Source organism: Garra rufa, chromosome 13 (assembly GCF_049309525.1).
Source record: "Garra rufa chromosome 13, GarRuf1.0, whole genome shotgun sequence".
NCBI classification, from domain to species: domain Eukaryota; kingdom Metazoa; phylum Chordata; class Actinopteri; order Cypriniformes; family Cyprinidae; genus Garra; species Garra rufa.
This window is the reverse complement of record NC_133373.1, coordinates 23361917-23388536: the sequence shown is the minus strand read 5'-3', so window position 1 is coordinate 23388536 and position 26620 is coordinate 23361917. Positions and strand designations below refer to the sequence as shown.

The window sequence follows — 26620 nt, the reverse complement described above, 5'->3', positions numbered from 1 at the left end:
GTAGAAACGTACTGACCCCAGGCAGGAAAATAACACTGGCAGAATCATCTCATACTGATTCATAGGTGCAATTATCAAACAAAACATGCAAAGGCATCACAATCCAAGTCAGAAAGAAAATGACATCTTGAGTACATAAATGCTGCGTCATCCTACACAGCGGCGAGGTCACCTTTAAGAGAAAGCATGCGTAAGCACCTACCCTGCAGCCTCTGCATCTCATTGGCAATCTCCCTGTCTGAACGGCCATAGCGCTGAGCAGATGCCATTCCACTGATTCCAAGTCAGTGGTGCTGATGCAGGTCAGCGGATGCGGCTCCAACCGAGACTTCTCCGGTCATCCGGGATCAGCTGGAGTCTACATGAAAAGCGCAATTGTTTTCAATCAGTGCATGCCATGCAAACATACGGTTTCTATCCTCCCCTTGAAGTTCTGTGGCTTCTGCAGGAAGCAGCCTCTTCCCTTTGCACTCTCTCTCTCTTTCTGGCTCTCACATTCTACTGTAGGCATCAGCATAAGTTTTCACTGCCACCTGGTGTCCAATCAGAGTGCAGATCTCAAGTGCAGTCCAATAGTGAGGCCCGAATCTGTGTGTGAGTGGGTTACTTTAGTCAAGCCAGACAACATTACTCTAAGTGATTTGATTAAAATGTGTTACATGTCTGAGCTTCCGCTCGTGGAAAATACAAAAGATGTTGGAATATGACGTATCTCAATCATGGGACTCCATTAAGTGAAATTCAAGAGGGTGGAAAACAGTCTCATAAGTCCATTAACGGTTCAATCTCACACATGCATGTTAGAGAAAAAAAAGCAAAGTGAAATGCCTGACTGAAGCGTTAAGCTTGGGATTCAGAGACCACTCTTGCTGAGTCTGCTGGTTTTCAAACAGCAGTGCTTAGCATTGACCTCTACACGGTCACTGCAGATGGATGTGTGTGAGAGAGAGAGAGAGAGCACAGCGCGAAGTTACTGACACGAGTCTTGTGCGCAGAGGCTCTTATGTCATTCTTGTGCACTCACCTTCTCCACCGTGAAGCCTCTGTATCCTTCGTCAGTCTGAAGAGCCCATTAGGCGACAAACTGTTCAGCGCTGTGCATCAGCGTTTTGCTAAATGCTTTCCTGGGAATAGATTAAAAAGAACGAGAGGGTTTCACACTGACAAGCAAACAAACAAACCAATTAGCAAATAAGATCAAGAATGGTGATGTCCAGGGAATTATTTGAAATGCAAATTAGAAATCAGAATTCAGCCTGAAATGCGTTTATGCTGCAATATGTTCTTGAAAGAGTAACAGAGACATCTGCTGGTCATCTAGAGAAGACGGATGGGATAGGCAGATTACAGCAGTCATAAATCACAGAATACACAATACAAGAAAAAAGAACAGAAAAAAAACTGTATGTAATATTAAATAATTTTATTTTAATGTATTTTATTTATAAATACTACATTTATTTATAAATGTTATTTTTAAGAAAGTTTTCAAATTATAGAATGAATGTCTTCAATGGCAAATAAAATAAAACAAAATAAAAATAAAATAAAATAGAGTCAAAATACACAATACAAGGAAAAACTAACTAAACATATTATATAATTTATTTGTATGTATTTTATTTATAAATACTACATTTAATTATAAAAAGAAAGATTTCAAACTATAATGAATGTCTTCAATGGTAAAAAATACAAAAAAAATAATTAAAAAATAATAAAACAAAGGAGTTACTGAAGTCATAAATCACAGAATACACAATACAAGGAAAAACTAATGAAATACATTATATAATGTAATATTAAATCATTTTAATTGAATGGATTGTATTTATAAATTCTATATTTATTTATCAATGTTATTTTTTAAAGGAAGATTTCAAATTATATAATAAATGTCTTCAATGAAATCAAATAAAATGAAACAAAATAAAATAAAGGAGTTCAAGCAGTCATAAATTGCAGAATATACAATTCAAGAGAAAAAGTAACACTAATGAAATATATTATATAATGTAATATTACATAATTTATTTTAATGTATTTTATTTATAAATATTATGTTTATTTATAAATGTTATTTTTAAGAAAGATTTCAAATTATATAATGAATGTCTTAAATGGCAAATAAAACAAAACTAAATAAAATAAATAGAGTTACAGAAGTAATAAATCACAAAATACACAATACAAGAAAAAAAGGAAAAACTAATTAAACATTATATAGCGTAATATTATATAATTGTATTTTTATGTATTTTATTTATAAATACTACATTTAATTATAAATGTAATTTTAAGAAGGATTTCAAACTATAATGACTGTCTTCAATGGCAAAAAATAATAATAATAATTTAAAAAATAAATAAATAAAACAAAGGAGTTACTTAAATCATAAATCACAGAATACACCATACAAGGAAAAAGTAATGAAATATATTATTAATAATATGTAATATTAAATCATTTTAATTGAATGGACTGTATTTATAATTTCTATATTTATTGATAAATGTTATTTTTTAAAGGAAGATTTTAAATTATATAATAAATGTCTTTAATGGAATAAAATAAAACAAAACAAAATAAAATAAAGGGGTTACAGCAGTCTTACATCGCAGAACAATTCAAGAAAAAAGGAAAAACTAATTGAATATATTATATAATGTAATATTATATTATAGAATTTTATTTTAATGTATCTTATTTATAAATACTACATTTATTTATACATTTTATTTTTAAAGAAAGATTTCAAATTATATAATGAATGTCTTCAATGGCAAAATAAATAAATAAAATAAAAAATAAAATAAAATAAAATATAATGGAGGAAATACAGCAGTCATAAATCACAGAATACACAATGCAAGAAAAAAAAAAAGGAAAAACATATACAATATATTATATAATGTAATATTATATAATTTTATATTAAAAAATGTATATATATATATTTTATTTACTACATTTATTTATTTATAAATGTTATTGTTTAAGAAAGACTTCAAATTATATAATGAATGTCAAAGAAATAAAATAAAAAAATAAATCAAACAAAATTTTCTGCATTAACGACTCGTCAAGAAACAAACATGAACTAGGCATGTTCTTTTATATATTTATAAATTTTTTTTTTTTAAGATTTAAAATGACATAATAAATGTCCTCAACGGCAAAAAAATAAAATAATAATAATAATAATAATAAATATATATAAACTAAAATAGGATGGGATAGGATAGGATAGAGGAGATGCAGCAGACATAAATCACAGAATACACAATACAAGAAAAATAGGAAAAACTAATCAAATATATTATATAATGTAATATTATATAATTTTATTCTATTGCATTTTATTTATAAATACACTTATTTATAAATGTTATTGTTTAAGAAAGACTTCTCAATCTCAAATCTCAAAAAAAAAAAATAATAATAATAAAATAAAATAAACAAAATATACTCCATTAATGACTCAAGAGGTCCCGAACATAAACTAGGCATGTTCTTCTTAAATAAAAAAACACACAATAGGCTGAAAATGAAGTGTAATGTATACTTCAGACCTGTGTATGGCAACAGCTGATATCTGCACTTTACAGCACAAAGCAACAATGAGAGGAAATGTCAGTATAGGGCCTGTCCCACTCCTCCCAGACCAGCGGCTCTGTCCCAAAACCCCGTGCTATCTACTGTTCTTAATCGCTAACCTCCAGATACCCTTAATGAACACTATGAAGGGAAAGAAACACAGTTCTCACAGAGGTGAAATGTTGGTCTGGTTCGGGGCAAAACCCTGCTTTCTTTGCAGGATCTTATCAGGATTCTGTTTTTGCAAAAGCTAGCCTGGTCAGGATAACCCAGCACAGAGCTGGCACTCGACATGGAAAATCTGAAACGCTGTGATGGAACAGTAAAAGCTCAAAAATCTTAAAGATTGTGTTTTCAATTCTTTTGTTATGAAATACATAGAAATACACGCTAGGATTTCATCTGTTTATACTTTGGTTTTATCCTGTGCTGGAAGAATTCTGAAAGAATTCTGAATGCATTTTAAGTGATTCAGCTGGCATGGATATGGTGATTTACACGTGGTTATATGTGGAAAAGATATTACAAAAATGAACACATGAGAATGTGTTCACACCCCTCTTCTCTAATGTTTTGGACAGCCAAAATAAAATAAAATAAGATAAACAGTTCAAAGTTAGGAGTCTGAATTTTTTGTTCTACAAAATTAACAATTCTAATTAGCAAGGACACATTAAATGGATCAAAAGTGACATTAAAGACATTTATAATGTTACAAAAGATTTCTAATTTTCAAATAAATGCTGTTCTTTTGCAAAGAATGCTGAAACGTATTATGGTTTCTATCGAAATATTAAGCAAAGCAACTGTTTTCATTATTGATAATAATAAAAGCACCAAATCAGCTTATTAGAATAGGCTGCTAAAAATGTAGCTTTGCTATCAATAAAATAAATAAAATCTAATTATATAATAAATATTATATTATATTATATATTATATATATAATACATTTTGAATTAAAAAATACACTAAAAGTCAAAAGATATTGAACAGTAAGATTTGTAATGTTTTTTTTTAAAGAAGTCTCTTCTGCTCACCAAGCCTGCATTTATTTGATAAAAGTACAGCAAAAACAATACAATTTAATTATTTTTACTATTTAAAATAACTGAATTTTTAACATCATATCCTTCAGAAACCATTCTAATATTCTGATTTGCAGCTCAAAAACATTTATTATTATCATTTTGAAAGCAGCTAAGTAGAATTTTTCAGGTTTCTTTGATGAATAGATTTATCTGCATTTATCTGAAACAGAATATGTTTTGTAACATTATAAATGTCTTTACTGTTACTTTTTGATCATTACAAGTAAAAATTATACTGACTCCAAGTTTCTAAATGGTATAGTGTATATTTTTACAAAAGTATTTCAGATAAATGCTGATCTTTGGATCTTTCTATTTATCAAAAAATCCTGAAAGAAATTACTCAACTGTTTTAAATATTGATAATAATAATAATAATAATAATAATAATAATAATAAATGTTTTTTGAACAGCAAATCAGCATATTAGAATGATTTCTGAAGAATCATGTGACACTGAAGACTGGAGTAATGATGCTGAAAATTTTGCTTTGATCACAGGAATTAATTACATTTTAAAATATATTTGAACAGAAAGCAGTTATTTTAAATAGTAGAAATATTTCACAATATTTTTGCTTTTGCTGTATTTTGGATTAAATAAATGCAAGCTTGGTGAGCAGAAGAGACTTCTTAAAAAAAAACATCTTTTGAGTAATGTATATATTTTAATAATAATAACAATAATAATTTTAAGTAATAATATTTCACAATGTTACTCTTTTTACTGTCTTTGTGATCAGAGAATGAAGGAATTGTGTAGCTCTTTGCCACTGCAAACTGGCAAAATGCCATCAGCAGTGACACAGAATGGTACAGCCTTCATTGTTCATGCCAAGTGTCTGGTAGAGAAAGGGAAGTAAGGAAAAGCAAAATATGATGAATTTTGGCCAGGGGAAAGGGGACAGATGACAGAAGCAAATGATTTCACACACACCTTGACTCTCCTCCTCCTCTCTGCACCCTCCTCCCTTTCCTCTCCATCCCACAGGAACCCTGGTCTGGGTAGATAAGGACAGCCTGCTGCTAATTTTACGCAGGAAAGGCAGGAAATGTGAAGTGAAGACTTTGCTTTTCCACAAACAACAGAGTAGCGACCCCGGCCTTGGAGAGGATACTGTGTGCCACAGTGCTGAGCCGTCTGGGACTGAAAAAGAGACACAGACAGAGAGAAAGTGAGAGAGGAGGGTCCCTAGAATTGAGAAGCTGGACAGACACAGAGAGACACACAAGAAAAAAGTTAAAAGGAAGAGTGAGTGGACGAAAGACTTGGAGGGGAGAGACTGTGTCCTCTCTCGTCTCCACTGTATCTCTGGAGGGAGCTATGGCGGATAACAGCACTCATCCTATTGTGGAGATACTGGAGTCCTTCGGATTGAGTAAGATCATTTATCTTTACACACTTTATAAAGGGTTCTTTCTCACATACAGACAAATTAATTCACTATGTTACAATGTCAACTTTGAACTTTGGAGTGTGTACAAAATGCTACAATGTCGAGTCTTAAGAGAACTCAGAGAAATGCAGACAGTAGTAACTAGCGGCAAAAGATATTGGCAAAAGTGGTCCATAAAAAAAAACAACACCGCCAGTGTGCAGCTTTTTCCATTCTGTCTTTCCAAATGTCATTTCCAGATGATCCCTCACTCTGGACTGTGATTCCTTTCACCCAGGGAGAAAATTGCATATAAACATCCACATTATTTCACACACAAGTCTCTAAAGAGTTTTTGATGTCATATTATTATAATGCTAATAATAATAATATGTAGAATAGTTATGTGCTGCTGTTAAAAATATCTGCTTCAATCAAATATAACACTGAAACTGATTCCTATCTGTGAATAATTATACTTGTTTTAAATCAATTTTATTTTCAGAATTAAAACATTTAAAGACAAATTTCTCACTCAAAGTATTGAAGGACCTCAAATGTCCTGTGCCAAACAGAAGCCCTGTGTGCTAATGAAATTGGTATTTCTGTAGACAATGGAATGCCATAACAGGAAGCTTTCTAAAATCCAAACTATTTAATTCATTTTAACTGTAAAGGATAAGAAAACATTGGGTGTGCCTTCTATTGTGGAATTTGGCCCTTCCCACTTTGAGTTGTCAGGATAGGCACTTAACTGACCTTAAGTCTCTTGATAGTTTCTCCATAGTGATCCTACAGGGCTAAGTATTTCTCTCATGGGAGTAGAACGCCGTCAACTATTCATTATAGCCGACTAAAAATATACAGAAACCTTGTTCATGGATTACATGGAACGCATTTAATAGCACGTTTTACGAAAAAAGTAAACAGAAGCGAATAATTCTTACGGACTGGTCGTCATTCTGTCAACAAGTTTCTCTTACGGTCGTCACCCGAAATGCAAACTGTATTTTGGCGCCCCTAGCGCAGTTTGCCAAACAGTGTCACGCATCTTCAAAACACTTAGATATAACGCTAAAGTTTACGTGATGTTTGTGAACTGAACTGCTAAAGTGACAAACAACGGCGATACGACAATACTAATTTTGCCTATGTACCGGCGTCCAAAACTGATTGCTGACGCTTCTGCTGCTACTGGCTAATGTGAACACTAGTCACACAAAACGCATTTTTGCTTTTAAAAATGCAAAACGCAGGGTAGTGAAATTCCCCTTAACGTTCCCCTTAAACTCCCTTACACCAAGTACACACTTTAAAGTTTCAGGAATGACAACTGTATTTAAAGGAATCTGTATTTAAAGGCTCTTCCAAGCTTTATAATGGCAGTGTTTGAGATTTTGAAGTGAAATAAAGTGCATCCATCCATCATTAAAAAGTACTCGCATGACTCTGAAGGCTTAAAGGCCTTCTGAAACGAAGCTTTGTTTAAGTAAATTATCCATATTTAAGCCTTTATAAAATGTCATTTCTAACTTACGCTAACTGTCGTACGCACGTTCACGACAGAGTGGAGTTTCAGCGGATAACGTAGGGCATAGCCGAAGCTAAAGATTAGAGTTTATAAAGTTTTAAATATGGATATTGTTGTTACACAAACACATCGCTTCATTTCAGACAGCTTTTATTAACCCCCTGGAGCCATGTGGAGCACTTCTTATGATGGATGGATGGATGGATTTACTTTATTTTGCTTTATCTTAACCACCATTCACTGTCATTATAAAGCTTGGAAGATATATTTTTTAATATGACTCCCACTGTATTCATCTGAAAGAAGAAAGTCATATACACCTAGGATGGCCTGAAGGTGAGTAAATCATAGGGTAATTTTAATTTTTGAGTCATTTTTTCCCTAAATTACAGTTTCCTGTGTGTACTATTTTTTACCAAAGTAATATTACAGTGAGGATTACAAGACTTGCTATGTTCAACAATTTTAACTAAACCACCACTGATAAAGCCTTCATGCTTTGTTTATGTATGGAAGTTTGTAGGGCTGTCCCCTAATAGTCAACTGTTAGTCAACAAGAAGAGACTTGGTCGACCAAAACTTTATTAGTAGCTTTGTTGCATAAAAAAAAAACATTCCACAGATCGTTAACGGCTGGTCTATGTCGTAATATATAACATCGTAATATATAACAACATATAACATTTATCGACCTCAAATATGTTTTTTTATTTGAAAGATGCATGTAGTAGCAACTTTACATGGCTGCTCAATCTAATGTTAACCTAGAAAAAATTCCGCAATTTAAGTGTCTGTGCAGAGTGTGGAAGCTGAATAGCGCTCACTGCATGACAGATGGAGGCGCTGATGCAGTCACTTGCTCTTAAAATACTCTGTCATTTTGTTAAAGTGATACATCTTTCAAATCTGTAAAGACTCTACATTTATTTGTGTGCACTCACAATAACAACGAAATGTCGTGCTTTTGTAAAATAATGAAAGCAAACAGGATGCGCTTTCTGCTGTCTCGGTCTCTGTGAACTTGAGTCAAGTCAAGTCAAGATTATTTATACAGCGCTTTTTACAATACAAGTTGTGTCAAAGAAACCTTACAGTATTAAAATAATAAAATAAAATGTCAATAATAATGCAAGAGTTCCATATTGCAACAAAGTCAAATTGGGGAGGACTCATCTGGTTCCCATGGCCTTGTGCCGGTGGCCGTTTAGGGTAGGAGTTCTTTCTTGATGATCTGTCTCTGGGGCTCATCTAGTTGACACGGTATCCGCTGACATTCGGCTGTAGGTGTTGATCCACCATCTGCTCTAGGTTTGGACTGGATCCGGGGGACTGCAGTGACCATCTGATCTGGATACGGACTGGATCTGGTGGCTATGGTGACCTGGGAATAAGAAACAAACAGACTAATATTGAGCATGAAACTTCGAAACTCTGTGTATAAAAAGAAAGTGCTAGTTTATCAATATATTATTAAAACGTTAATGCAGTCTCCTTGCTAATTTTCCCTGACACACATATCTGCCAGTGTGCTGTGTCAAGCTTTTTTTGTGTGCACTTGTGCGCTAATTAGGCTATGTAAAGGCTCATTATTATGATTTATATGGTTTGTTAATATACAAGTGACTAATGGTCAACTAAGGCTTAAAATGAACAGCTACTAGTCGATCAGAAAAATCTTCAACGGCAGCCCTAGAAGTTTGCTTCAGAATGAGCTCTTGAAGTGTGCCAAGTCTAACTAACTCTGTGGCCACAGAGTGCTTGCTTAAAAACATATTTTAATCACTTTTATTTCCTACCTTTCTCCAGGGGATGTGATTCTGGCCTTCTGTCTTTCTATGGTTGTTGGTCTTCTGCTGGGAGCTGTGGTCTATATGATCTTGACCTGGATGTCACGTCGACGAGCATCAGCCCCCATCACACGTGTACCCATCCACCAGTCCCGTTCCACCACCCGTTCATCCTCGCCACGTTCTCGGCCAGGCTACACTCGACACAGCAGTGTGTATGATCGACGCAGCAATAACAGTCTGGCCAGTGCTGCCTTCTCCTTCCATCGGCAAACCTCATCCTCACCTATAGACTATGGTGACTCACCTGGGCGCAAGTCAAGCTTCCGGGCCTCTACTTTTCATCCTCTTCTCCAGTGTAGCCAGATTGCTCGTGAGGCAGAAGAAGGTGCCCAGAACAGCCTGCCAAGGACCCCCACTCTCACTACCAGCCCTGGGGCGGCTGGATCCACCAGCACTGTCAGTTCCATGGTCACTCCACCACGGACCAGAACCAGGCCGGATTCCTTCTGGGGCAACAGCAATCTAAGAGGGTTTCATGCTGGCCAAACTCCACCACCTGCCTATGAAAGCATCATACGAGCCTATCAGGAGACAACCACATGAAGAAAGTGGAAATGCTTCAGTGATGGGAGAAGATAATTGTATTAATAGACTTGGACTAGAAAATTGGACAGCTAAAAGCAACATTGATGTCCTACAGCTTAAACTGACAAGGCCAGTTTTTCAATGTGTGTATATTATGTGCATATTTCTGTTTGTTTGTGCTCTCTTAAAAATAAAGGTTCTTTATTGGCATCTGTGGTTCCATGAGGAACCATATCCATGGAACCTTCCATAGTTTATAGTGGGAACAAAAGATCTTTAGATGATTAACATGTTCTTCTCACCAAGACAAAAAAATGGTTCTTTTAAAAACTGTTCCATGAAAGGTTCTTTAAAAAATCAAAATAGTTATATGGTATCAATGCAAAAACCTCTATTTGGAATCAATCTGAAATCATATATCAGAGAATGTTTGAAAGAGAGAGTGAGAAGATGTTTGGTTTCTACAGGTCTGTTTTAGTAAAGACAAAAGATTTGCAAGGATATAATATGTCTGTGTAGAGTGAGAGAGAAACATTAGAAAACATAAACAGAGAGAGAGAGAGAAAGTTAGAGATATTGAAGGTCGTAATAATAAGCATGAGGATAAATCTGATCTCTATTGCAAATTCCTAGACAAACAGTTATTGCAAACACTAATTCAAAATTGTTTAGCACCAAACTCATCCGATTGTGTATTTATTGGTTTGTTTTCTGTGAACTTTAGTCTTTTGGAATCATTGTAAGTATTTCTCAATGCAATTATACTCATAAAAATAAACTGACACAATCCATTTCGCAATAGCTTTTTGCATCTGCATGTCTGCAACTAAACAAAATTCCTGCATCTTCATAGAAATGAATATACAGTTGAGGTCAAAAGTTTACATACACCTTGCGGAATCTGCAAAATGTTAATTATTTTACCAGAATAAGAGGAGTTATATAAAATGCATGTTATTTTTTTATTTAGTACCTTCAGGTCCCATACATTCTTTGGTTTTTGTGTATTTGAACCCTTTCCAACAATGACTGTATGATTTTGAAATCCATCTTTTCACACTGAGGACAACTGAGGGACATATATGCAACTATTACAGAATGTTCAAACGCTCACTGAGGCCCCAGATGGAAAAAAACAATGCATTAAGAGCCAGGGTTGTAAACTATTGGACAGAATGAAGATGTGTACATTTTTGTCTAAATATCATATGTTTTCATTTAGTACTGCCCTTCAGAAGCTACAGAAGATACTTACATGTTTCCCAGAAGACAAAATAAGTTAAATTTACCCTGATCTTCAAATTCAAATAGTTTTCACCCCTCGGCTCTTAACGCACTATGTTTCCTTCTGAAGCATCAGTGAGTGCTTGAACCTTCTGGCATATGAGTCCTCAGTTGTTCTCAGTGTGAAAAGATGGATCTCAAAACCATACAATCATTGTTGGAAAGGGTTCAAATACACAAAAACACTGAAAAAGCAAAGATTTTGTGTGACCTGAAGGATTTTTTCTGAAGAACAGTGGGCAGTTTAACTATTCAGGACAAACAAGGGACTCATTAACAACTATCACTAAACAAACAACAACAACAACAACAACAACAAAAAGCTGTGGATCATTCAGGTAATAACACAGTATTAAAAATCAAGTGTATGTAAACTTTTGAACAGGGTAATTTTTATAAACTCTAAAAACTATTGTTTTCTCGTATTGTTTATACGCCTTTTATGTGAAATATCTTATTCAGGTCAATACTAAATAAAAATAACATGTATTTTGTATGATCCCTCTTAGTTTGCTAAAATAATTAACATTTTGCAGATTCTGCAAGGTATATGTAAACTTTTGACCCCAACTGTATATACTAACAATAAAAGGGATGTAGTTCACACGAAATTTTAATTCTGTCATTATTTACCAACCTTTATGCGCCCATCACTTTCTTTCTTCTGTAAAACAAAAGTCCCACAGAAGAAAGTCAGTTACACAAGCTTGAAACTAGTATTTTCACTTTTGGACGATCTATCCTTTTAATGTGACCATTTTAGAGAGTTACTGTACACATGTCCATTACCTATCATTGAAAAAATATTACTGAGGAACGAACAGACCAAGGACAAAGGTGTTTTTAAGAGGGTTTAAAGCACACACATCCTGGAAGTGACCTGGCATCCTTCACACCCATGGGTGAGTGAGTTTCCCTGACAAGAGGAAGGAATTGTATCAACAGGTTGAAATGTATGCTAAGAATTCAATTTTATTGACTGTGCCAACTGCAATTTGATAGATAGGTTTCCTCTAGGACTTGGTGTTTATCCTGTCATGATTCCAGCAAAGCATTTTGGATGGAAGCAGCCTTTACTTGCATGAGTGTGAAAAGATGTTGACTGTCATATGTGACCCTGGACCACAAAACCAGTCTTAAGTCGCTGGGGTATGTTTGTAGCAATAGCCAAAAATCAGGGGCGTCGTAGTTGGGGGAAAAGGGGGACTAAATTACCAGGGCCCCAAGTGTGGGGAGGGCCCCCGAGGATCAACCCCCCCCCCTGGAACGTAGTACAGCGGGGGCCCCTTAGCTGAGTCAGTGCACAGGGCCCAGAACGACGCAGCGACGCCCCTGCCAAAAATACATTGCATGGGTCAAAATTATTGATTTTTCTTTTATGCCAAAAATCATTAGGAAATTAAGTAAAGATCATGTTCCATGAAGATTTTTTGTAAAATTCCTACTGTAAATGTATCAAAATGTAATTTTTGATTAGTAATATGCATTGTTAAGAACCTAATTTGGACAACTTTAAAGGTGATTTTCTCAGGATTTTGATTTTTTTGCACCCTCAGATTCCAGATTTTCAAATAGATGTATCTCGGCCAAATATTGTCCTATCCTAACAAACCATACATCAATAGAAAGCTTATTTACTGAGCTTTCATATTATATATACATCTCAGTTTTGTAAAATTTAACCTTATGACTGGTTTTGTGGTCCAGGGTCACATATTAGTGTTTAGAATTCTTGTATAGCGGTTTGGAGAAGATAAACTAGGTAGGGGTGATTACACTGAACAATATGTGTGGGTATTATAATATTACGGTAGAATATTTTCGACGCGTCACACACTATTTGCGTTACTTACGGTAGTGACGCTTGCGTAACGTATGTGCGTTCAGTCTGAAAACAGTTCCTGTTTATATTTGCTGTCAAGAGTGATTTTTATACCGCGTTTATTTAAAGGAGCTTCGGTTTTATAGGTAAATTACACATTTAACGTACTTTTTAAGTCGTTAAATGTCAATCTCGACCGCAGAGAATGAATTTCACTAGCATACTATCCAACATACAAGGCGACTGGTTATTACACCAAATCAAATGAAGAATCAATAGTAAATTAAGTTGTTTTAGAGCAGTATCAATATCACCAGTCTCTTTAGGAAAAGAAGTGCTTTGGCTTTCAAAAACAGAGTAACGTTAACGTTAGAGAGATCAGCTGACAGTGACTCTCTGGTGGCATGTCATGACTCCATCACCTCTTTTCTAAACTTTTAGTATAATCGACGTGAGAAGATAACTTTAAGTCGCCAGAAGTCATAAACAGTGGGCATTTATGTCTCACCGGCCCACTGGCCAACATTAATGTGTGCCATCGTCGGATTTCTGCGAGTGAAGCCGCCAATGTCTGCGTCTGCCCTGCGAATGATCCGCGTCCGGAGGTTGAGCACCACCGGACCTGCTGTGAAGAGAGCACTGCCATGGAGAGACTTTAGTAAGACTCTGAATTTACATGCCTTTTATGCCTACCTACACAGCATTTATGGTGTTTAGAAACTGCTTTAATGTATTTGGCCACGAATACTTACCAAACAGGGCCTAAAACTCGTCTAAAAACATAAAAAAAACTTATTTAATTCTTATTCATCTCTTTTTCGACTCTAGGAAAAATAGCAAAAGTGACAGGAGCAATAGTATTGGGGTAGGTATATTATTTTTTGCATTTATTTAACAAACTATCAATAAAATTATATCATACAATGTCATACAGCACAAACAGAGAAAATGTTAGCTGTTGAAAGTGATGTATCTTCTAAGCCATGTTTGTTATCCTTCCCAGAAAGACATTCTGACTCTATCAAGTTTGTTTTCACAGAGGCTGTGTTTTCATCACATACGAGGTGGTTACTCTGAATAAGGCTGTCACTATCGACACTAGTGCCATACTACAGGAGAAGCACAAGTCCTACATCTACCTGACTCACACCACTAATAGAGAACAGGAGAGCCTTGCTTCTGGTACATTCTTGAAGCTTTAACACTTGTGTGTGTGTGTTTGTGCTTGAGAGAGTTTGGAAATATCAGTGAGACGAAAGATTTGCATTTACATTTATTTCTCGAAAGCAACTTGCAAATGAGGAATACTACACCATAAACGATTCATTCTAAAAGTGGCATGAGAACTCAGTGGTTCCCAAGGAATTACTTGCTAGAGATAAATGAGACGCTTTGAAACAGCGCAAAAAGAATAGTACTTAGAGTTATTTGGCCAGATATCAGAGCATAAATTGTCAGGTTTTTGCAGGAGCTTTGTATTTATGTCTTCGATTAGATTTTATTTTTTGATGGTATATTGTATAATAAAAGACCCTATTCGTGTATTATGTTTCACAATTAATGTAGAAATTTTTTGATTGTCCACAACAGACATTATTCCTTTTCCAGGCTTCACTATCAAGACCAGGAAGGAACTTCATAAAGCAGCTAGAAAGTTTCTTGAAATTTCATCAAGGGTTCTTCTTCGCCCACTGGATGGTGAGTAGTTTCATCTCTATTTGCTGTTTGTTTTAAAATACTTAAAATAAATATTTGTTAACTGTAGGCTATGTGAAAGAGACAGCATAGTTGTAATAGAGGACATGCTTATAAAAATCACATGGGGACAGTATGGTTTATTGCATCTCAGGAAACATCTGCTTTCTGTTAAACCATAACTTGAAAGTATTTTTGACCTAGATGTCACCTGAAGCTGCACAAAGAGGAACTGACATGGAATGTTGTTCTGTTTTAAATAGGGCAGGTATCTTGGTGTCTGTTCTGTTCTATTTCATAGAATTAGTGGAGGATTAGAATTAGTGGATTCTAATACACTCTGTTATGACATTTTTTTAAATCGCAGCGTACGTGGCATCAGGTCTGAGGCTGAAGAGTAGTTTATAATATACACTACTACAATTGAAAAGTTTGGCGTCAGTGGGATTTTGTATTTTTTTTTTTAGAAATTAATGCCTTAATTTAGCAAGGATGGATTAAATTGATCAAAAGTGAAGACATACACTACCAGTCAAAGGTTTTTTAACAGTAAGATTTTTTTTAAAGAAGCCTGCATTTATTTGATCCAAAGTACAGCAATTCTATTTTAATATATTATAAAATGTAATTCATTCCTGTGATCAAAGCTAAATTTTCAGCATCATTATTTCAGTCTTCAGTGTCACATGATCCTTATCGATATTTAAATAGTTTAAAACAGTAATTTTTTTCAGGATTCTTTGATGAATAGAAAGATCCAAAGATCAGCATTTATCTGAAATAAAAAGCTTTTATAACATTATACACTAAACCATTTAAAAGCTTAAAATAAAGACATTTATAGTCTTACGAAAGATTTCTATTTCAGATAAATACTGTTCTTCTGAAAGTTCTATTCATCAAAGAATCCTGAAAAAAAATCTACTTAGCTGTTTTCAACATAATATTAAGAATAATAAATGTTTTTGAGCAGCAAAAACGATTGATGATTAATTTAAATTAATATTGAATGATTTCTGAAGGGTCATGTGACTAGAGTAATGATGGTAAAAAAAAAATCAGCTTTAAAATCACAGGAATCAATTACATTTTAAAATACATTCAGATGTAAAAAATATATTTTGAAATTTGACTGTTTTGGATGTACTTTGGATAAAATAAATGCAAGCTTGTTAAGCAGAAAAGACTTACTGTTCAAAAACTTTTGACTGGAAGGTTTATATTTCAAGTAAATGATCTCCACAAAATATTAAGCAGCACAACTGTTCTCAAATGCAGTAATAGCTGCTGAAAATTCAGTTTTGCCATCATGTAAATAAATTACATTAAACAGTTGTTTAAATTTTACAATGTCAGAGTTTTCTATTACTGTATTTTTGATCAATAAATGCAGCCTTGGTGAGATTCTTTAAAAAAAAAAAAACATTACAAATCTTACTGACTGAACTTGAATGGTAGTGTACACAGAAAACAAAAAGTTTTGCAAAGTAAGCCACAGCAGTAGACTTATAGACTATAGGAAAATGTGTATAGAGACTATCAAAAGTCCCCTCGTGTTTAACTGAAAGCATCAGTTTCTATTTGGCTTTGGCCAAAAAAAAAATTATTTTCAACTCTCATTCTGACCCTCTATCTAAAACTGATCTGTTTAGATCAAGGCAAATTTGTTTTCTCGTGACCCATTTAAATCATGATTTTAATAGAATTTACATTAGACAGACCCCATCCATCACTGCTTTTAAATCCTGTATTAAGACATATCTATTCTCCCTGGCTTAAAGGGATCGATTACCCAAAAATGAAAATTCTGTCATTAATTACTCACCCTAATGTCGTTCCAAACCCGTAAAACCTTTGTTCATCTTTAAAACACAAATTAAGATATTTCTGATAAAATCCGAGAGCTTTCTGACTCTGCATAGACAGCAACCAAACTACCACATTCAAGACCCAGAAAGGTGGTAAGGGCATCGTTAAAATAGTCCATGTGACATTCGTGGTTCAACCTTAATTTTACGAAGCAATACAAGAATACTTTGTGTGCATAGAAAAAAATAAATAATGACTTTAGACAAAGACGAAAGTCTAAGGGCTTTGGAATGACATGATGGTAAGTAATTAATGACAGAATTTTTATTTTTGGGTGAACTTTTCCTTTAAGTATATTATTTTAGGTCTATTTTATTAAATTGATTGTCTATTGCTTGTTTTGTTTGTTTTTCTCTATAATTGTTCTTTCTTGTTACCTTTTAGTTCATTGCTATTCTTTCATTCATTGTACAGCACTTTGGTGCAGCCTCAGTTGTGTTTAAATGTGCTCTGTAAATAAACATTAATTGCTCATTTCTAGTGTCTCTGTGTTTGCAATTATGTGAAATAAGCATGTGTTGATATTTGTTTATATCAGAGCATCTCAGTCATCTAGACGCAGACCCTCATGAATGTGCTTTATGGGTGCTGCTGAAGAAATCATGCTCTGCCGATCGGGCCATGAGACAGCAGGCGGTGCAGGAACTGGCCCAGAATCACCACTGGCAGGGTGAGAGATGGCAACACACTTCAATCTTATTCATACATTTCTCATTATATTAAAAAGGTCAAGATTTACTGACTTGAAAACATGAAACTCATGTTGTTCTTGTTTAGCAAAACCTATTTTTATTGCACTGACCTCTTTGCCTACAAGACAAAGCACATCATTATAACTCTGTGAGCTCTGAATGATCTTTTGTCTTGTCCGTCACAGATTATCAGTACCAGACTGCAGCACAGGTGATAGATCAGCGCACAGCTGTGGCTCTCGCCCGCATACCTAACGTGGACCTGCGCTTCTTTCTCCCTCCTCCTCCACTGCCACACACTGAAGATGTGGGTAGCTATCATTCAGACAATAACCAAATTGAACTGCTGTGTGATGTCAGGTACTTGTGCTAATGTTTTGTGCATGTATAGGATATATCGATAGAAGATGGGCTTAGGCAGTTGCTGGCATCTCTGCCTCAGTCGGAGGTGGATCAGTGTGTGCAGTACTTCACCTCTCTGGCACTAAGAGAGAGCAGCCAATCACTAGCCTCGCAACGGGTGAGACATAACAAACACTCAAGCTATAGAGGGCAACAGTTGAGTTCCAGAAGTAAAAATCCCATACTTTTTCTCCATAGTTTCATAGTTTGTCTTCTTTAAAAACTACCTGCTGTGAGCCACAAGGTTGTTCAAGGATTAATTCACTTCCAGAATAAAAATTTCCAGATAATTTACTCACCCCCATGTCTTCCAAGATGTTCATGTCTTTCTTTCTTCAGTCGCCAAAAATTGCGTTTTTAAAGGGGTCATCGGATGCCCATTTTCCACAAGTTCATATGATTCTTTAGGGTCTTAATGAAAAGTCTATAATATACTTTAGTTAAAAATTCTCAATAGTAGTGTAAAAAAACACCCTTTTACCTTGTCAAAATCAGCTCTGCAAAAACTCAACTCATTTTATTGCATGGACCTTTAAATGCAAATGAGCTCTGCTTGCCCCGCCCCTCTCTGCCTGGGATGGTGAGCCTTAATGTTTACTTTAGCCGCATTTAGCCACGTTTAGAAGCATTAAGCCGCATTTAGCTGCAAAATTTGCCAACAAGCACATTATTAAGAAAGGCCATATGCAAAGATGCATAAAAAACCCTTATACTCACTTCTGCTGTGGGTGAAGCTGCATCAGGAACGATTCGCACGAACATACACGCATATGTAAATCAGGATCTGCGCTTTTTTTTAAAAACGAAAGTTATCCTCTGCATCTTCAGCAGCTCAGATGTCGGGAGTAAATGACTACTGATATGTTCATTATTACATCCAATAACAGAACACCTCAATCGCTCAATCTGAGACATTCTTGTTTTCCCCTGCTCCTGAGTCGACACAATGGCGATCGGAGTCGGACTGTTTTAGCTCAGTGAGGGCGGGTCTAAGGTAAGACGCTTATTTCAGTCAACTATCGTGGGAGCGGCCTCTGTCGGTGTGCCGTCACACTGACAAGAAGCTGAGAATGACCTGATTTTAAAAAGGGGATATTACTTTTAAAGATTAAAAAAATACCACTGGGTGGATTTTTATCATTGTAGGGTGGTTGTGTACACAAACTGCCAACACACATTAATGTTCAAACAACATGTAAAAGTTAGTTTTGCATCCGATGACCCCCTTTAAGGAAACATTCCAGGATTTTACTCTGTATAGTGGACTTCAATGGTGGCCAACGGTTTGAAGGTCCAAAATCGTAGTTTCAGTGCAGCTTCAAAGAGCTCTACACGATCCCAGCCAAAAGTAAGTGTCTTATCTATTGAAACAATCTGTCATTTTCTAAATAAAATACAACTTTATATACTTTTTAACCACAAATGCTCATCTTGCACTAGCTCTGCAATGCGTATCTGCGACTTCACACATTAAGTAATCATGTTGGAAAGGTCAAATGTGGTTAGTTTTTCATCTGTGTACTTTTGTTCAAAAAGGTTGGGTTGGGCGAAAAATTCCATCTCATTTTCTCCTCCAACTTCTAAATTGTCCAACATTGTTGTTTTACTTTTTTTGTAAAAAGCATTTGACTTTCTTTGCACGCTCACTTTGTAAACACTGGGTCGGTACTTCCGCCTACGTCACATGTGACTTTTCCAGCATGACTACGTAATGCATGAAGTCGGGGTAATGCAAGATGAGCATTTGTGGTTAAAAAGTATTGACTTTTTTTTTTTTTTTTTTCAAGAAAATGACAGATTGTTTCACTAGATAGGACCCTTATTCCTCGGCTGGGATCGTGTACAGCCCTTCGAAGCTGCACTGAAACTGCAATTTGGACCAATATATGGAGAAAAATCCTGGAATGTTCCTCAAAAACCTTAATTTCTCTGTAACTGAAGAAAGAAAGACATGCACATCTTGGAAGACAAGGGGTTAGTAAATTAACAGGGAATCTTTATTCTGGAAGCAAACTAATCTGTTGAAACCATCAGTCCACATTATTGCAACATATCTGTTTTAATTATTAATTCAGCAACAGAATTCCTGGTAAAAAAATTGCCATTACCCATGATTCTGCAGAGAAATCCTCACAGATCAGAGAATCAAAACAAACAAATCATGCCAAAAAAAACCTTTTTAGCATCTTCTTACTCTCATGAAGCACTGTGAATAACGTCATCGAATAACAAACAATGTAAAATAATCCATACGCTTTCAAAATACCTAAATATTTTTATATATACTTCAGAAAGTATTCTTTTCTAATACTTTTTGGTTCAAATCAAAGTTTGTGATGTTGTGATTCACCATGTAACGTCATTTTTAAAATCATTATGGGAAAAAACACTTCTGGAATCAAGGATGCTGAAAAGGTGTATGGGCACCAATGTACTTCATTTAATCAAATTTATATCCACAAAAAAGTGACGCTGTGTTAGCTGTGCATTTTGTTCTGTGATTATAGGGAGGGCTATGGTGTTTTGGAGGAAATGGGTTGCCATATGCCCAAAGTCTGACTTCCACCCCCTCTGAGAAGGTGGAGACGTTCTGCCTGCAGGCCCTGGTGCAGCACTCAAAGGTAAAGATTTACAAACTCTGCAAGGTGACATGTATTTGTGTAGCAAGGAAGTAAGCAATGATCAAAGACAACAGGATGCTTGTGTGTGGTAGATATGTTTGATGTGTATCTTCAGATGATCAGAAGAATTTGTCTCTAGCAAATTGGTAATAAATGAATTCAAAGCATTTGGTTGTTGTCTGTTCACAGGTCCACAGTCATGCTGACCACATTGTTGCTAATGGAGGACTACAGCTCTTGCAAAGAGTCTATCAGCTTCGCAGAGACTCCCCAAAAATTCAGCGCAACATTGTGCGAATTATTGGAAATCTCGCTCTGAACGAGAGCTTGCACAAATCCATTGTACAGTCAGGTTAGCTTTGTACTTTAGTATTAGTGATTCATGAATTCGATTTTGTCTTGGAAAAAAAGAGCAGTTCTTTATTCTCTTTTGTGGTTGACTTTTAGGTTGGGTGGCTGTCCTGGCTGAGATGATTCAGTCTCCACACATCATGCAGGCATCTTACGCTGCCCGTGCTTTAGCCAATTTGGACAGAGATGCAGTACGACAGAAGTACCACGATGGTGTTTACATATTGCACCCACAATGCCATACAAAGTACGCATGCTTCTTTGAATGTCCTCTTATGCTCCAAAAATACATTAAAGAGTTAGTTCACTCAAAATGAATATTCTGTCATTAATTACTCACCCTCGTGTCGCTCCAAACCAGTAAGACCTCCATTCATCTATGTAACACAAATTAAGATATTTTTGATGAAATCCGATAGCTTTCTGACCTTGCATAGAGCAACTGACACATTCAAGGCCTAGAAAGGTAGTAAGGACAAAAATAGTCTATGTGACATCAGGTTCAACCGTAATTTTATGAATGTCAGTCTTCGCCACAAAGGTTGATGTCCTTACTACCTTTCTGGGCCTTGAACCTGGTAATTACATTGCAGGGTCTATGCAAGGTCAGAAAGCTCTTAGATTTCATCAAACATATTTTAATTTGTGATGAACCAAGGTCTTAGACGTTTAGACTGCATAAGGGTGAGTAATTAATGGCAGAATTTTAATTTTTGGGTGAACTATCCCTTTAAAAACTGTAATATTGTGAAATATTTAAAGTAACTGTTGTTATTGTAATATATTTTAAAATAAAATTTATTCCTGTGATGGCAAAGCTGATTTTTCAGCATCATTACTCCAGTCTTCAGTGTCACATGATCCCTCAGAAATCATTATAATATGCTGATTTGCTGCTCAAGAAACATCTTATTATTAATATACAAAATAACTGTGCTGCGTAATTTTTGGGGGAAAATGTGATACATATTTACTTTAGATTCTCTAATGAAGAGATTTATTTAAAATAGAAATCTGTTGTAGCATTATTAATCATAAGTTATTGTCACTTTTGATCAGTTAATGCATCTCAGCTGAATATGTCTGAGAACATCTTTTGTTTAGCGAAGATTAATCATGTTTTCCATCCTTTATATTCAGTCAGCCAATCAAAGCTGATGTTCTCTTCGTGCACGGCCTCTTGGGAGCGGCTTTTAAAACATGGCGTCAAAAGGACCTTGACGTGACGGATGATGACAAGGTGGAAGGGGTTCGAGAGGACTACACTGAATGCTGGCCCAAGGTCAGATTTTTTTTTAAAAAGAAGCTTATAGACCAATTTGGTGTTTGCAAACAGTGATGATGGTTTTTGGAAAATGACGGTTTTTAAGTAGCAGTCTATGGAAGCCATGGAACAAAACAATAAAAAAAAATTACATTTGAGTTTATATTTTAAAAGTCTGACTTTATTCTTATAATTCCTGAGATTACATCTCACAATTCTGATAAGAAAAATCAACTCGTTATTCGCTAATTTCTTCTTTGCTCAGAATCAATCCCACATTTCTGGCTTTTTTTCCCCCCTCAAAATTGACAAACTCGCTATTGTTCGCTTTAATTTGAGTCAGAAATGCAAGATATAAACTTAGAAACTAAGAAAATAGGTCAATGTAAAATGTTATAGGTTTAAATAGTATTTCATGCTGTAACTTTTAATATACTGGCTAATATATGTTCCCTATGAACTGCAAATGTGAATTTTATGTAGACCTATTGTTTAAATCAAAATAATGCTTTAAAAGTAGAGTAATCATAGCAGGTTTCATTCATTAGTCTATGTTTAAATGTCTGCATTTAGCTTCAAATGGCATCGTTGATGGCAGTATTCTATAAAAATGATTTGAATTCTTATTCTGACATCCAAAGGCGCAACAATACATTTAATCTCTTATTATTTTACCCATTTCACTCCACTTATTACCTGTGTTTTTCTGCCACCACAATGCTTGCGCAGTTGCAAGTGACGTAACTGTGACGTCTACGCCAAATTGGTCTATAAGTAAAATGAAATGTTAAATATTAAATATTATTTGCAGCATAATGGGATTACAGAGCCTCAGAGGTATTTTGAAAGTCTAACCGAAGTCTAAATTCAGCAATTCAACTTTTTTTTTTTCCATAGTCGTGGTTGGCTGCAGACTGTCCAAACCTCAGAATCCTGTCTGTTGAGTATGACACCCATTTAAGTGACTGGAAAGCAAAGTGTCCTGCTGAAAACCAAAGGTACATAGTACATTTTTGATGTGAGCATTACTAAATTATCTGATTAACTCAACAGAGCATACCCGATATCCATGTTTTTCTTTGCTTTTTGTGCTATACAGGAAGTCCTTGGCCTACAGGAGTCAGGAACTGCTGAGGAAATTGAAGGATGCAGGTGTAGGGGATAGGCCTGTGGTGTGGGTAGCCCACAGTATGGGAGGTTAGTCCATGGTGGGTCTTAGAATAACCAGCACCCAACTTTGAGAGTAACTTCCTCAATTGAAAGTTAATTTTAGAGGTTTATTAATCTCGCAAGACCATATTGTGTTTTCAGTATTTTAATTAAAGGGATAGTTCACCCAAAAATTAAAATTCTGTCATTACTCACCATGATGTCGGTCCAAACACGCAAGACCTTTGGAACACAAATTAAGATAAGGGGAGATGAACTGTTGAATGAAATTGTTATTTTTGTTTTCTTTGCACACAAAAAGTATTCTTATAGCTTCGTAAAATTACGGTTAACCGTGGATGTCACATGGACTATTTTATCGATGTCCGTACTATGTTTCTGGGTCTGGGAACATTTCAGCTGCATTGCTGTCTGTGGAGGGTCAGAAAGCTCTTGCATTTCGTCAAAAATATCTTAATTTGTGTTCCTAAGATGAACGAAGGTCTTACAGGTTTGGAACGACATGAGGGTGAGTAATTCATGGCAGAATTTTTATATTTTTGGGTGAACTATCCTTTTAATTGTTCAGCCATGTTTGTAGCCATTTGTAATTTGGAGACTGTTAGAGTAACTATAAATCATAACTTGTGTTTTAGGTTTACTTGTCAAAAAGATGCTCTTAGATGCCTCAAAAGATCCTGATCTCAATCCGCTGATCAAGAACACGAAGGGAATTCTGTTCTACAGCGTTCCTCATCATGGCACGTTCATGGCAGAGTATTCTGTAAATGTCCGATACCTCCTGTTTCCCTCTATCGAAGTGAAAGAACTATGTAGAGGTGTGTTGTGATTTCTTTTCGCTCTCGAAATATTAATATAATATGAATTCCTCCTGATACAGTTGAGGTTCAGAATCTGCAAAATGTTAATTATTTTACCACAATAAGAGAGATCATACAAAATGAATGGTATTGTTTATTTATTACTGACCTGAATAAGATATTTCACATAAAACAAGTCCACACAAGAAAATAATAGTTTAATTTATAAAAATGACCCTGTTCTTCCCTGTGTTGTTACCTAAATGATCCACTTTTTTTTTTTCTTTTTTTTTGTTTAGTGATAGTTGTGTAGAGAGTCCCTTGTTTGTCCTAAACAGTTAAACTGCCTGCTGTTCTTCAGAAAAATTCTTCAGGTCCCACAAAACCTTTGGTTTTTCAGCATTTTTGTGTATTTAAACCCTTTCCAACAATGACTGTATGATTTTAAGATCCATCTTTTCACACTGAGGACAACTGAGGGACTCATATGCAACTATTACAGAAGGTTCAAACACTCACTGATGCTTCAGAAGGAAAAAACATACATAAGGAGCCGGGGGTGAAAACTTTTTGAATTTGATAATCTGGGTAAATCTAACTTATTTTGTCTACTGGAAGACATATACTTATCTTCTGTAGCCACTGAAGGGGAGTACTAAATGAAAAAGTATGATATTTAGTCAAAATAAGAAAAATGTACACATCCCCAGTCTGATTAAAAGTTTTCACTCCTGGCTCTTAATGCATCGTCTTTCCTCCTGGAGAATCAGTAAGTGTTTGAACCTTCTGTAATAGATGCATATGAGTCCCTCAGTTGTCCTCAGTGTGAAAAGATGGATCTCAAAATCATACAGTCATTGTTGGAAAGGGTTCAAATACACAAAAATGCAGGAAAACCAAAGGATTTGTAGGACGTGAATGATTCTTTTAAAGAACAGCGGGCAGTTTAACTGATCAGGACAAACAAGAGACTCATGAACAACTATCACTAAACAAAAAAACACAGCTGTGGATCATTCAGGTAACAACACAGTATCAAGAATCAAGTGTATGTAAACTTTTGAACAGGGGTCATTTTTATATATTCAACTATTATTTTCTCTTGTGGACTGTATATAAACGTCTTTTATGTGAAATATCTTATTCAGGTCAGTACTAAATAAACAATAACATGCATTTAGTATGATCCCTCTTAATTTGGTAAAATAATTAACACTTTGCAGATTTTGGAAGGGGAATGTAAACTTTTGACCTCAAGATTAAGATTGATACTCAATTATGCATCATTTTTCTGTTCATCTGTTTCAACTCAGACTCTCCAGCGCTACGGAACTTGAATGAAAATTTCCTGAACATTGCAAAGGAAAAAGAGTTTAAGGTCCTTAGCTTTGCAGAAACTCTGCCAACCTCCATCGGGCCGATGCTCAAAATATTGGTAGTTCCAGCCCAGTCAGCAGGTAGCTCAGAATAAGTTAACAACAATAAAGGTACATAAAAAAATGTAGGTACCTGGTATCAGAAAACAACAATTCTCCATTTTCTCTTTTAGATCTGGGTATTGGGGACCTCATCCAGGTGGACGTTGATCACCTCAACATCTGCAAGCCAGAAAAAAAGGACACGTTTCTTTATAAGCGTACTTTACAGTTTATTCAAGATGCTCTTGGAGGACAGAAAATTAAGTGAACTTCACAGTCTACAGTGCAAAACTGGTCTCTTGCCATTTCATTTACTTCTTGAGGATTCAAGGAACCATAATAATGAACCTTTACATTTTAAAAGATAGTGTTACCTATGACTGAAAGAAAGGATTTTTCTTTTCATTTCTTTTTTTTTTAATTCTTGCCTATGTAATTATGCTTTGTGTTAAATCTTTTGGTTTACCTTTTAATGTGTTTTGCCCACCGTTGCCTTGTACTGTATTTCATTTCAGGATTTTTGGGATGAGCACTTATGCATTTATTTTAACTGGAAGCTATAGTAAGAGTATCAAGTTTAATAACTTTACTAACAATGCACATTTTAAAAACATTTATAGATAGTCTGTTTTATTTATATTATTTATTTTTCTTGGAAGAAAAAGAAATAGTAACAAACTGAAAACTTCTTAACTCACCAGCCTTCTTTGTATCCCTACCTCAGACACAGGTTGGTACTGATTCTGGCTGTAATTTGCCACTATTTTTGTACTAATGGATCAATTGTAGTACTTGCATAGGACCATAATACTTTTATTTTGATGTTGAGTATGTGCAAGACACAATTACTGCCAAATCACACCGAATAAAGCTGTGTATCCTAACTGTAATTTTCCACTTAAATCTTTTACTATAGCTATATTTCATGGGATTAAATGTGACCCTGGACCCCAAAACCAGTCTTAAGTAGCATGTGTATATTGGTAGCAATAGCCAAAAATACATTGTATGGGTCAAAATGATCGATTTTTCTTTTATACCAAAAATCATTAGGATTTTAATTATCAAAACTTAATTTTTGATTAGTAAATGTGCATTGCTACGAACTTCGTTTGAACAACTTCACAGGGCCACATATTGTCCTATCCTAACAAACCATACATCAATGGAAAGCTTATTTATTCAGCTTTCAGATGATGTATATCTTAATTTAAAAAACTGACCCTTATAACTTGTTTTGTGGTCCAGGGTCACATATATA

At 35.1% G+C, this 26620-nt stretch overlaps 2 protein-coding genes across 3 annotated transcripts; both read left to right on the top strand.

Annotated features, from left to right (window-relative positions):
• The first annotated feature begins 5606 nt into the window (after nucleotides 1-5606).
• On the top strand, nucleotides 5607-10772 carry myct1a (myc target 1a). The gene is made up of 2 exons (XM_073816730.1): nucleotides 5607-6068; nucleotides 9403-10772. Exons 1-2 carry the CDS (start codon nucleotides 6014-6016, stop codon nucleotides 9987-9989), a joined length of 642 nt encoding a protein of 213 aa, XP_073672831.1. The 5' UTR covers nucleotides 5607-6013; the 3' UTR covers nucleotides 9990-10772.
• Nucleotides 10773-13142: 2370 nt separating this feature from the next.
• serac1 (serine active site containing 1) lies at nucleotides 13143-26243 on the top strand. 2 transcript variants are annotated; one of them, XM_073816648.1, is made up of 16 exons: nucleotides 13143-13735; nucleotides 13906-13942; nucleotides 14117-14259; nucleotides 14686-14775; nucleotides 17180-17311; nucleotides 17519-17640; nucleotides 17725-17853; nucleotides 20243-20356; nucleotides 20546-20708; nucleotides 20804-20954; nucleotides 21848-21989; nucleotides 22869-22969; nucleotides 23071-23168; nucleotides 23777-23959; nucleotides 25255-25398; nucleotides 25491-26243. In XM_073816648.1, exons 1-16 carry the CDS (start codon nucleotides 13606-13608, stop codon nucleotides 25625-25627), a joined length of 2016 nt encoding a protein of 671 aa, XP_073672749.1. In that variant the 5' UTR covers nucleotides 13143-13605; the 3' UTR covers nucleotides 25628-26243. The 2 variants fall into 2 exon arrangements, with proteins under 2 accessions (XP_073672749.1, XP_073672748.1); XM_073816647.1 differs by having other exon boundaries at nucleotides 14668-14775.
• The last annotated feature ends 377 nt before the right edge of the window (nucleotides 26244-26620 follow it).